This window comes from Amphiura filiformis, chromosome 4, assembly GCF_039555335.1.
Source record: "Amphiura filiformis chromosome 4, Afil_fr2py, whole genome shotgun sequence".
NCBI lineage: Eukaryota > Metazoa > Echinodermata > Ophiuroidea > Amphilepidida > Amphiuridae > Amphiura > Amphiura filiformis.
Window position 1 is genome coordinate 2,145,092 of NC_092631.1, and position 13,849 is coordinate 2,158,940.

General features: G+C 36.1%; 1 protein-coding gene and 1 non-coding gene across 2 annotated transcripts in view; one reads left to right on the forward strand and one right to left on the reverse strand.

The window, feature by feature from the left end:
- LOC140150454 (kinesin-like protein KIF13A) overlaps positions 1 to 13,849 on the forward strand; it is a 256,905-nt gene that overhangs the window by 210,510 nt on the left and 32,546 nt on the right. Inside the window, exons 11-19 of the mRNA XM_072172473.1 lie at positions 609 to 668; positions 1,614 to 1,724; positions 2,172 to 2,306; positions 3,249 to 3,388; positions 4,666 to 4,781; positions 6,260 to 6,358; positions 7,604 to 7,853; positions 9,825 to 9,987; positions 10,532 to 10,678. Of these exons, the coding sequence (XP_072028574.1) occupies positions 609 to 668; positions 1,614 to 1,724; positions 2,172 to 2,306; positions 3,249 to 3,388; positions 4,666 to 4,781; positions 6,260 to 6,358; positions 7,604 to 7,853; positions 9,825 to 9,987; positions 10,532 to 10,678 (1,221 nt within the window). The remainder of the gene's footprint in view (positions 1 to 608; positions 669 to 1,613; positions 1,725 to 2,171; positions 2,307 to 3,248; positions 3,389 to 4,665; positions 4,782 to 6,259; positions 6,359 to 7,603; positions 7,854 to 9,824; positions 9,988 to 10,531; positions 10,679 to 13,849) is intronic.
- Positions 3,734 to 3,805, reverse strand: Trnav-gac (transfer RNA valine (anticodon GAC)). Its single transcript has one exon. It is a non-coding gene; the product is annotated as a tRNA-Val (tRNA).

The window sequence follows — 13,849 nt, forward strand, 5'->3', positions numbered from 1 at the left end:
TGATTTTGCAACATCCAGTCCTTGATTTCAGCATGCCTGTAGTTTGCTTTTGAAATGTGATGCCTATGTCTGCAGGATACAAAAATGAGACCAAGTATGGTCAGATAAGTGAATTGTGTATCATTCTAACTTGGATGTCCAAAAATTTGAACTTGTGTCAGCAAAAGATTACTTCATATTAACCTTAAAAAAGGTCTTTGAGTAGCAGTGCTGAACACAACAAATATAGGTCTTTCCAGCGAATCAAATGCTTCAAAGCATGAAAATAGGGTGTCATGCTATTGAAAACAGTTTTCCCTTTGAAGATCATTTAGTCAGATAACAGAGAACTGTATAAAAGAGGTCCAGACTGGACTGCTGTTCAATTCCAGTTATTTTTAAAAATTACATAACTTTAGGTATAACCTGTTGGAGTGGATTTTATCCTCTGATATTATTATTAGTGGGATGGAAATATGATCATAATGCAAAATAAACCCTTTGTAGATTCTGTTTCCCCCTTCAACAATCTGGACACAATTTGTAAATGACCTGACTTTCATAATTATGTGATATGTTATGCATTGCTTATGTAATTTCTGTTTCTCTCTTTTTATTTAATTTTCTAGATTATCCGTGAACTCAGGGAGGAAGTTGACACGCTAAGGAAACAACTAAAAGAAGCAGAGGTAAAAAGGATAAAAACAAATCTCCCAAAAATAATATTAACAGGTTACTATATTTTGAGAAGATTTGTGAACTATCAGAGTTATGCATATGTGTGTTTGAAGTAGAGCACTCGTTGATTAAAAAATACAAATGTATTGGACACACTGTTTTACAGGCTCTCCGAGTGGTTCCTCCACGTCATGAATGTTAATGAGTTTATGAATATTTATGAGTTTATCAGGGATGTGAGAGTTCCTCTTTTCAGCTGATTTCCTCGTTTTTTGTTGCCAAAATTTACGCCTATTTCTTTTATTATCAGCCCATATTTGGCATTTTTACCCCGATTTTACGCTGTTTTCAGCATTTTTCCTCGTTTTTGGTTTGTGGCCTCTCACACCCCTGGTTTATGAATATTAGAATCATGTTGTAACACTTATTATCATGTAGACATTAGGTCACTGGGGGTCAGTGATAAGTGCAAGGTACGTTAGCGATTTGAAAGTAGTACACAAGGAAAGAAGCTAGCAGACTGTGCGTAATCACTGACAAATTGAGCACTATGTGTATGCCCAGATTACTGCGAGGTCACCAATTTCTAATACTCTACCGGCATCAGCCTAATCCAAGCATACTCAGCTGGCACAGGTTGTTCCAATACCGTAAAAACTCGATAGTTAGCATATGTGCTTACTATTGAGCACTTTTGAAAACATGAAATTGTACCAAAGTCTGGCGCTTTGTCAATTGAGCTATGGGTTGAGACACAAATTTGCAGGTTTACTTGTTCGTATATAACTATGTGTATCGATGATTTGCTCAAAACCCTTTACACTTTTGTGGATGGCGCACTTCATGTTTGCATGTTTTAAAAGTGCTTGATAGTAAGCATATGCTAACTATCGAGTTTTTACGGTATATGATTTTTTAATCTGTGGTTGTTATTATATCTGACATAATCTTTGTAGAGTATGAAAGCAGACAAATTAAAGGAGAGACTTCACGAATCAGAGAAATTAATGAAGGAAATGACATGTACATGGGAAGAGAAGCTAGCCAAAACAGAAAGGATACACAAGGTATGTAGGATTTTACTCTGATCTCGTCCAAATCAAGTCTGAATAAAATCATTGATACAAAATTATCACTTGCCAGTTGCCACTGGTCGGTGTCGGTCGATAGTTATCAGCACTTAAGCTGAGCACCCAGCACTCAAGAGATAAGAGGACTTGCTCATATTAGGACTGAAATTGTACTTTTTGTCCTTCAAAATGCAAGTTGAAACAGCTGGAAAATGATTCATATTTTGGACAAATAACATGAACATTAAGACGTAGACAGCACTAAAATCAGTTTAGTGGCAACCTTGCTAAACTGTTAGTGCTGACCACCGTGCAGTTGATGTAAAGTATAAACAATACACTACAGCCATCAGGAATAAATGATTCTTTTTTATACTTAGTGTGTATTCCACAGGGTTCAATACCTAGGCCCTAATATTGATTTGTGTGTGTTTATTTTATCAGGAGAGAACACAAGCCTTAGAAACAATGGGTATATCTGTACAGACATCAGGAATCCGAGTAGAAAGGAATAAGTGCTTCCTTGTTAACCTAAATGCTGATCCTTCATTAAATGAACTACTTGTGTATTACCTAAAGGTAAGATTTAGAAGGAAAAAAGGTGTTTTTTATGATTATTTGAAGAGTTTAGATGGAAAAGCTGATAAACTTAATTTTCGAATATTTTGTCTTAAGGCCACCAACATCTGCCCTGTAATGCTAGCTTTAAATTAACACCCAAATTTAAAAGATCCAACATATATTTTTGAAACTTTGATCAAAAACTGTATATATTTTCTTATTGTGTTCTTTATATTTGACGAATTATATTTGCCTCATTTCAAAATATCGATTTTTTTTGCATCTGAACTCTTCATTTCTTTCTGCATTTATTTATAGTTTTTTTAAATATTTTGTGCTTCTTTTCACCTCGAAGTTTGAATGTGACGTCAAAGCTTTTATGCGATTGGGCTGCAAGCATTTCAACAAACCACCCTTGTATGCTCTGCAGGATTACGTCAGCATGGGTGATTCGATACTATGACCGGCAAAATGTACAGATATATCACTACCTAATTTGAAGTGAAACAGAGTGTAGGTTTTGTATTGCAATATTGAATGATTGGAAATAATGTGTATACCAAAATAGTCTGGTAATTATTACTTTATTCAACCTAAGAAGCACCCTTGGCCGGTCCCTTACATAGCGTTCCCTGTTAACTTTTCTAGCTTACACCTGTTGAAGTGCACTTTCCTAGTGCACTTTTTTAAAGCATGGAATTGAATTTAGCAAAAAAAAAAAAAAAAAAAAAATACCTGAATTGATTTTAAATTAAGGGTCAGCTGATTTCCTCTTTTTGGTTGGCAAAATTGACATGTTTTCTTTTATTTTCAGTGTTTTTGTAGTAATTTTCCTCTTTTTTTTGATCTTTGGCCTCTCACACCCCTGTAAATAGAATAGCCCATTCCAAACCATGTTGGGAATCCTGCTCTTGTGACAAATATTGTGAGAATAACAGTTTTCTTTTCTTTTCTCACCAGGAACATACACTAGTAGGGGGTAAAGATGCTGCTAAACCACAAACCATCCAACTCAGTGGTCTAGGTATCATGCCTGAACACTGTATAATAGATGTAGAAAATGAAATGGATGTCTATATATCACCTATACCTGGGGCCAAGTAAGTTATAGTCTGTTCACTTGAACATAATAATTGTCTTGTGCAAAGTGCAACGATGATAATGGAGACTAAATGAGTAAAATTTGATTTGAAGGAATTAAGAAAGAAACAAGGAAAGAAACCAGTTAAGAAATTAAGAAAGAAACAAGGAGAGGAAAATTATAGGAATTTCAAGGATTGTGACAGTGTGTGGACTGCATTCTTTCAAAATTTTGATATTTATTTTATACAGGGGAAAGAAGAATTACGCATCGCACACTAGCACAATTAAACGTGAAATTACAAATTTAATGGAAACATAACATGCATAGGCAGATATATCAGAGAAAAATCTCCTGACATACCTGCCTGTGCGGGGACTCGAACCCCAGACCTCTCGCTTGTCAGGCGAGTGCTCTACCACTGAGCTACACAGACTGTCCCTGATAAACAGGACTCAAGTCTGGTACTTAAGGATATGAGCAGTCATGCAGGGTAAACAATACAAACAACACATTACATACCAGTATACGAGATCAATTAATGATGCTTACCCACCATCCTAATATAATCATACAAACAAGGGAAGAGGCTTGCGCATCATACACTGGAACATGGAAACATTTATTTTAGTTTTTTAACCATTTTGCAGAAATAAAAGGAATACATTTTGTTTGTGAACCCATTCCAAATGTGAATTCAAATTCCGTATGCAGTACAATCTCATTTTATGTCCATGATGGGGGCCAAAGTGGATAATATCTTGCATTTATCGACAAAGACCAGAAGTCGATCATAATTTGGCATCTTTCTGTTTAAGCTTGAGTGTTACAAAGGTTTTCACATGTAGCACTTACAAAAAAAGTTTGATCAGCTCATAATCGGCGGGAATTGTTAGGCTTTTATCACTTCGCCGAAAAGTGTCATAGTTGACCCGTCTGATCTCTATTGTGCTTGTTAAAGAAAATAAACAACGTATTGGACTTGAATGAATAATTTTAGATGCTTCTGGCAAGATGTCACAAGACAATTCTCAAAATAAAATATATAGATATTAATCTGCGATGCTATAAGGCCCACCGATTACAAGCTGATCAAAGTGTAGTAAGCGTTATTGCCACAATACATGCAGATCCCAAACAAGCACACCCTTTAAAATGGAGTTTGGCAGGGACTGGCAAAATAACCTGGATACACGCTGGACTGCCTTGACTAACAGCAGCGCTTTGTGGTCTCCTTACACCCAATTGCATATACCGGATGTTAGTTAATCATGCGCAATTCTTTATACATTGCAGAACGTGTGTAAATGGTTCATTAATAGACAATCGTACTGCCTTGAGACATGGAGACAGAATTCTACTAGGAAACTATCACTTCTTTAGGATCAACTGTCCTAGACCACCAGGGGCAGGTGAGTTAATGACTACAGTAGGAATTCCAATTACATAAACACAGCTTTCAACAGCAGTACTCGATCCAACCATGATCGTATATCGCGTATTTCAAAGTACAATGCGAACGCACAACCTTGGATACAATACTAACCAGTCCCAAGTGCGTTGGCATAGTTGGATTCACTTCCGCGTTACTCACACACAGTCTCACATGCTGGCGTACATCGTGCAGTTTACGCAAAAAACATCACGCTATGTCAGGCTGTGTTCATTCAATTGAAATTCCAACTGTAGGTTATGACATCCTGTCATTTGGAGCTACTCTTCATGGGTGTACTCTGAAACATTTAATCCGGGAGAGGGGCATGTAGATGGGTTTTTTTTTTACATTTTTATGGAAGCCCATAGGCCTGCAGCCTCATATCCACTTCCTGGGCACAGTGCTGGCTTTTTATATGAAATCTAGTGCACACAGTTAGCCATTTAGAACAAAATAGATCTCAAAGATCTTGTTTAAAAATCAAAGTTTTATTCAAGTTTGTAGGCATTATGTATCTCAATGAACCAACATAATTTAAATCATCCTCTAAGACAAATGTGCTTTTCAACAGTTGCCAAATGATGTTTCTGGACAAGATTGACAAGATTACATTTTCATACTGGATATATAATCTTGTTCTTGCCAATGAATTCGGAGTATTTGTACAGATGTTATTATCACTTGAGGTTGAGGGCTCAATCATTCTATACTATTGTGCCACTAGAGTAATATTTTGTGTTAATGTAGGGATTCTACCATGTTTCACCGTTGTTCATCACCGATTAACAACGATGCGTCCGCGACATGATTCACATAATTCATATGATTCTTTCATTTGGAATATCCGTTTGTCATTGCTGCTCAACCTTACAAGAAGATCGATGATTTCTCTGTTGACATTAGCAATAAAACTAAAGAATAAAGCGGTAATGTTTAGCTTACTTAAATAACATTATTAAGAAAGTGTTTACGCATAAGTTCCAGGCATGGCGAATTTTACTGGCGCTCACGCAGAACGCCAGTCACGCTGTAATCCTTGCGTTCAGCGTGATACGCTACTGGAAGTGTGGATTCATCACGGATTAACAACGCTTGGCTCCTGTACAAAGGTATAGGAAGAGTTGTTGAATCTATTTCCTATCGGGCTCTTCCAGTTGAAATGCATACACTCCTTATGGAAGACATAACATTAATATCCTACACAGAGTATATTTCAAATGGAGGCACCCATTCAGGTAACATCCATTTGAAGGTAACACTCCCTGTGTGGAAGATTACAGTCATGTCTTCCATTGGGGGTACGATGGATTTCAACTGGAATAGCCAGTTTGTGGCAATGGTTGAGTTCCAGGGCCCTTAAACTTTTGCCACAACTCTAAGATCATATGAAATGTATTATTAATTCAGTGTTCAATTTTTGTGTTTCATTTTATTTTTATTTTTTGCTTTTTACAGGATCAAGTGAAGCCTCAACCCCCGAGCCAGAACCCCAAAATGTAAGATACGATTTTGATTATGCACAACACGAGGTCATGATGAAGGAATTAACCAATGGTAAGAGAGACATATAAGCTTAATCCAAAGTGTGATTTATCCTCACTTGTTTAAGACAAAATACAGTAAGCCAAAAAATTAAGGTACCAGTTGTGTTCACCCCTGTATATCCTAAATAAAGACAAATATGTCAATTTAAAACAAGCAGCCAATACATGTACACTTTAGCTCTAATTTAAGACCTTACTTGTTGAAATTGGTTGAGAATTAAAGAAACAGTGATCTAAAACCTAATGAAGAAACAAAATCAAAAGTTGCACTTTTGTGTTCTAATCAATGAAAGCACGATGCTGGTTTTAACGTGCTAATCAATGGAAGCGCAGTGCTAGTTCTCTTGTTCACGAACGCTTTGTGTACAAATCAATAGGGCATTTAATGCAGCAAAGTACAGCTTTACATTGGTATCGTCCTTGGGTTTGGGGATCGCAGTGTCTTTATTTCTTGAACAACTTCAACAAATGAGGTCTTAAATTCGAGCTAAAAGATGCAGCTATTGGCTGCTGGTTCCAATTATGACATACCTGTCTTTGTTTAGGATATACAGGAGGTGAACATAACTAGTACCTTAATTTTTTGGCTTAATGTATATGCTGTAATGGGATAATAAAATGAAAGTTCGGGAAGAGTTGGAAAGAAATAAGGAATGAAAGGAAGAGGAGAGAAATAGGAGTAGCTTATTGTGAGGAAAAGCAAAGAAACATGATTTAACAGGAGGGAAGTAAGAGGAGTGGGGAAAAGTGTGGTAATTAATAAGACTGAAAGTGAGTGTGAGAGTAGTAAAGGGGAAAGGGGTAAGCAAGAAATAGGAAACATAAGGAAGAGGAAGCATAGTGTAGTGGTCAAGGTATTAAACTGTAGAGTTAGCAGGGGTGGGAGAGTTCCTCTTTTCAGCTGATTTCCTTTCTTTTTGTTGCCAAAATTTAAGCATTTTCTTTGTTGCCAAAATTTAAGCATTTTCTTTCATGTTTTTGGCCCAATTTTATATCATTTTATGTCAATTTTATGTTTATTGCAAATTTCCTCTTTTTTCTTTTTCTTTTTTGTCTTTGACCTCTCATACCCCTGAGCAAGGAACATGGATTCAAACCCTGCAAAAGATTTTGTTTATGCAGCTTGTCTACTGTGTTAAAGACACTTAATAAATCCTGTATCAAAATAAGGAGGATTGAAAATAATCTAGTAAATTTACAAAAACATGGCTGTATTTTGTGCTTATAACCTGACATTTCTACAACAATTTTGCAGACCCAATCCAAGCAGCTATGAAACTTCTAGAAAACCAACACCAAAAAGACAAAGAGGGCGCCCTCAAGAAGCAACAAGAAATGTACGAGAAAGAACTGGACAACCTACGCAAGCAGCTTGTGCCTAGTAGTACTCAAAGGGGTTCGGTACCGGACACGGCCTACTTCTCTGATCAGAGCCCTGGTAGTGAAGGGAGCGGAGAGTCCGGCCAGAGATGGGCGGACGAAAGGTACTTCGCTGGCATGTTTTGGTGTGTATTTGTTGCATGAGCCAACACTCCTTTTACCTTTCTTATTAAAGAGCTACTCAGAGATATTATTTGTGCCGATCCACCACAAACTGGTCGTAAAGTCGGCATTTTCCATTTTAAGATACAATCAAAAACAGCTATGGATTTCTATGTAAAATATATGAAGAATTTGACCTTTGATGAACCATAACTTCACTTCCAGACGTCCGATAAAGCTGGTCATTTTAAAGCTAAAAGTGCACGCTTTCACAATCTGCAATAAACAGAAAATGATCTAGAGCCGACTTTACTACCACTTTGTGGTGGCTGGTGGATGGTCACATTTGTGGATACGTCGTGCAATGTTTACATTTTGCAACATTTTTACTTATATTTTTACAAATTTTAACTGTGTAATTCTTTGGAAAATATAGGAAAATATATTTTTAAATCTCTGAGTACCTCTTCATTTTGTTACGCTTTTAATGTTAGTTAAGTGTGAATAATTAGTGCATTTTGTAAACTTCATCCAATTCCTTGTACCAAACTCTTCAAAAAATATATGTATTGCTGCCCCCCTAAAAAGAAAGATAATACATGCTGTAAAAAACCAGTCAAGATCTATTGCTTTAAAAACCTCTCAGTTATCCGTATGTATTTATGTATTGCTATTGCTCATTTGTAAGTCTTTTCTGATTATGAGACCCTATGCTTATAATATCAGCGCAATACTGATGATTGTTGTTTTTATGCTTATTGTAAAGTTGTGTTTGAGTCAAAGTTACAGTTTTGATGTTTATACCTTTTGTGCGTATATAAAGTAGTAATTGTATAGACTGTATTGTACATTGTATTTTGCACTTTCGTATAGACTGCAAGCCAAATAAAACAGCAGTAAAAGTGCTAAAAATATTGTAGCGCTAAATAAATCCATGAAAATTATATCAAGCTAAATACAGTGTAATGACAAGTGCCAGAGTACAGTAACACATGTATCTAAACAAAAAGAAGAAGAATGAATTCAAATTTTGCATCTAGATATCATGCAGTTCTGAACATATTAACATAATGGGATATTCTAGTTGAAATCACACTATACCTGTGGAAGATTTTGGAAATATCTTCCACAGGGGGAGTATGTGTTTTGAATGTAATTGGTCAGGGTTAATCATTTTGAAACCCATACTCCCTCTGTTTTATGGCTTACCTATATCTTTCACAACTGGAGTGAGTATTTCAAATGGAAATTACCCAATTTGTCTGTTCTAATTAAAACTCATACTCCCCCTGTGGAAAACATAAGCTAAATCTTCCACAGGGGTAGTGTGGATTTTAAATACAATAGCCCAATATATGGTCAGAACAAAAACTTATATTCTGCCATATTGATCCAGAACATTTTCTTGCTATTGGTACGATTTGACCCAGTACTACCTGGCGTGCAGGGGGGAATGGAGGTTGCCAAATGATGTTTTCTCAACAAGATTGACAAGATTACATTTTACATACTGTATATATAATCTTGTTCTTGCCAATGAATTTATATAGGTATAGATACATGGTGGTTACCCTGCCATGGTGAGATCCATATACCTCAGGGTTTGTGTATAATTGTGCAACCCAGTACAACTGCACTTTGGTGTATGTAAGTACACATGCAAGAAGAATATTATGGTAACCATATGTCTATTAAAAAACAAACAAAATATAGGTTCACAAACATTCAGAGTATTGCTTCAAATGTTTCTAAAATAGGTCCAGGTTTCAGAACATTGAAATTTAGTCACTGTAAAGCAATAAATTACAATGATAACTCCAAACATATATGTCCATATTTTGTTTTGATACAGCTTAGCAAGGCACCAGAAGGATATGGACTTCTGGTTCTTCTGATAGAACTGAGTAATTTGAGGGAAAGTCTTGGAATCTGGTTATTTCAGCACTTTGCAGACCAGTGATGAATAATTACAATTTTGTGTTTTTGTCATACAGGGATGATCTTTTCCGACACAGTCTAGCAAAGTTACGGGAGGATGTGGTCAAGGCAAACGCCCTTGTGAGAGAGGCTAACTTTCTCGGTGAGGAGATGGGGAAACAGACAGAATTTCGAGTTACGCTGCAAATACCCGCCTGCAATCTCACGCCAAATAGAAAGGTAGTTGAGGAATTTTTGTTTGTTTTACCTAAAAAATATTGCTCTGACCAAGCGTTTGACTTGCTTGCTTCGCTCGCAGCATTTCAGGTATTTTTTCAACAACTACTTGCATCCCTAGATGTTAAAATGAACCAATAATTGTGACAGTAAGCTTCAATATTTGCATCAGGTTTCCAAGTCTGCGCATGGCATACATGTGGATTACCCCAATGGCTACAACATTATTTTAATAATAGCAAGATCTTGGGGATTCAATCTAGCATTTAGACTGTATCACACAAATGTTTTTGCCAATGACTATGCAGTAGCATCAAAAATATCTTTGTATGGTGTTTTACTCCATTGCACATAAAAGGAATATGTCATTAACTGTCCACACTTAAGAAAAGGGAATGGTTTAAATTCAAAGAATGTTCGGAAATAAACCCTAACTGAATTTATATGACTTTGGATAAAATTTGTTGGTGACTTATTTGCTTTCAAAAGCTAAATAACTTTGTTAATTTGTTTTCGTTTGGTTGGTTTTTTTTGTCCGCAATTTCAGCGTGGTTCCATAGTGAGTGAGCCAGCCATCCAAGTGAACAGAAAAGAACGAGGATCGCAGATTTGGTCCGTAGAGAAACTAGAGAATAAAATCATCGACATGAGGGAGATGTACAACGAAAGGAAAGAGAAAGGCATGCCTCTGAAGGTAATTATACTGATAAGGAATTAGTGTAGATATTGGTGCTGATATTTTTTTTAAAAGAAGGAATAGAAGTTTTTATACTGAAATAAAATTTTTTCCCATATATAAGTGAATAAAAGAACAACCTCTATCAAGATTTTTTTCCCTTTTTCCTGTTGTGAATTCAGAAAGTTATACAGCACCACATCATGTGTTACTAATTATGTATGCATGGCTCTGGAAGTAAATGACTTTTTTTTATAAAAGTAACATGGTTTTTTTAGATGTTAATGTTGTATTTCATATTTTCTATGTATTTTTAATTATGAATTGTTACAAATAACATTGATTTATTTAAGCACCCTGCATAGTTTCCAAAATAACACTTCTTTAAAAAATTGCAAGTTATTGTTATTTTTGTATGTTCCGATATGCCCCATATGTTATACTCTCTGCAAATTGTAAATAACATTGATTTATTAAAGCACCCAGCATAACATAATTTACAATAAAATTTACAATCATAGCACTTGATTGCAGTTAATTATAATCCCTCTCACAATTCTTTCACACTATTTTGGCAATGTGACATGATATTCATATGCAAATTCAGGAGTGGCGAGGGTCCTGATTGGTTGATTGAATCAGCTGATGAAATACCAACATCTCATTGGTCAATCAAGTCACATTGCATGCCCGAATTTGGGAGTGGCAAGGGTCCTGATTGGTTGACTGAATCAGCTGATGAAATACAAACATCTCATTGGTCAATCAAGTCACATTGCACAACCAAATTTGGGAGTGGCAAGGGTCCTGATTTGTTGATTGAATCAGCTGATGAAATACAAACATCTCATTGGTCAATCAAGTCATATTGCATGCCCAAATCTGGGAGTGGCAAGGGTCCTGATTGGTTGATTGAATCAGCTCATGAAATACCAATATCTCATTGGTCAATCAAGTCACATTGCACAACCAACTTTGGGAGTGGCAAGGGTCCTGATTGGTTGATGGAATCAGCTCATGAAATATCAACATCTCATTGATCAATCAAGTCACATTACATACCCAAATTAGGATTGGTGTGAAACGGTTGTGGTTGTATTTTGTATTGTAGTGATGCACTGTTGGTTGCTTTTGTCAACAAGTTGTATTGCACATTACCATATAGGATTAAAATTTGATTAGCAGGGAAAGTCACTCTTTTCTTTTGACTGAATTTGTGATTTTTTTTTGGTTAATGCATATGTTTGTTACTTTAAAGAAGACCTTTAGCAGATAACATTTGACTTAATTGTGAGCTACCTGATTACTTAATTCTGCATACATTGTTGCTTCAATTTTGAAAAAGGTTTCATTTGCTGATATTTGTGAATATTTTGATGTGCCAAAAACTGTAATTACAAAAACAAAACCATGAGGACAAAGCCTTTTGCAAAGTTCATATTGGCCAACACAGACCTGCCAACTGTCCCTCATTTTTAGGGACTGTCCCTCATTTTGGGTTTTCCAAAGTGAAAGAGAGGGACAGTCCTGCTTTCTGAAAATTTCAGTGATGGCAAATTTCACTTTAAAATTTTGCTATAGCATTCTTTTTAGTCTATTGTGATAAATTTAGACCTGTAAAACCTTCCCTCAAGTCTTTGAATTTGCTGGTACGTGGTTTGTGTACATGTTCAAGGTTTTGGCCTCAATGTCCCTCTTTCTGACTTCGGTAGGTTGGCAGGTCTGTCAACGATATTGTAGGGATAATTGTTTAAGCTGGTGTAAACATCACATCACAAACCATATTAATGATAGCCATGTGAACGGATCCCAGGTTCAAATCGTTAATCACAAACTTTCATCCATGTAATGTGCTGAAAAGTTAACTTTGTTGATACAAGTAGCAACCCCTGTTGGGCTATTCCAGTTGAAATCCACACTACCCCTGTGGAAGATTTTGGAAATTTGAAATGTAATTTAATAGTCAGGGTTAATCATTTTGAAACCCATACTCCCCCTGTATTATGGCTTTACCTATATCTTCCACAACTGGAGTAAGTATTTCAAATTCAAGTACCCAATTGTCTATTCCATTCAAAACTTAAACTCCCTCTGTGGAAGACTTAAGATAAATCTTCCACAGGGGTAGTGTGGATTTTAAATGGAATAGCCCATTATTATTATAAGTTATTGAGCAATAAACAAAACCTGCATATAACATGCATGTATATATCTTTGCTCAACCATAGTTTTCCTTACATGTTTACTCAACTTCTTTGCTGTGTGTGTTTGCCTTTTTTTCTCTCTCACTTCATTTTTGAACTATGCAGGATGATGGTATACCGCTACGAAAGATGTCATTTTTTGCATCACAGGTGAAGTGTCGTCCCATTTCGATTAATTCTTGTGTATTCGTGACACATAATAATAATTACAACTCACCAACTACTAATTTGTAGTATACCATAACATTAGTTTGAAATAAGTGGTAGCAGGTTAAATAGTGTAGAAATAGTTGTGCCCAACATTGTTTTCTTCTTCCAAATTTCTTGTATACCATAACATGTGGTAGTGCAGTTTACCTAATACAGAAATATTTGTACCTAAAATTTGGTTTTCATCTTCAAGGTTTTTGTTTCTCCTCCCATAATTGTTGTTGTAAAATTAGTAATTGTTAGGGTAAGAGAATTGTGGAGTAATTTGTTGTTAAAAACAAACACACAGATTAGCTATCCGTTCAGTAGGTTTGATTTGAGATGGTCTCCAACTTTTAGGAACATTTATGTACAAGTTTCAATTAATTTTCGTCAAGATCACTATTTAAGAAATTAAGAGTAATGCTGCCGTATCCTTTACACTCAGATAATGTGTCCAAGACAGTAAAAACGTAATTAATGCACAAGGTGCAGCCGAACCCATTATTTAAAATATTTTTACTGCTGGTGGAAAATTATATGCGTAACCCCAGACAAACAAGTACCTAGACCAGTGACTTTGCTTCGCGTAGTGAAGTCAACACTGCATAGCAACAATTTGGTAAGGACGCAACCCGACGCAAAGAAGCAGACATGTTCGCATCTATGGAACATGTTGCATTTGACGCGGGCGGTAACGGCGCAGCAATCACGCAAATGAACGCGTCAGACACGTATGCGATAAGTCTCCGCGCCTAGTAACCCCGTCAATCCGTCAATATCACCTTGGATACGG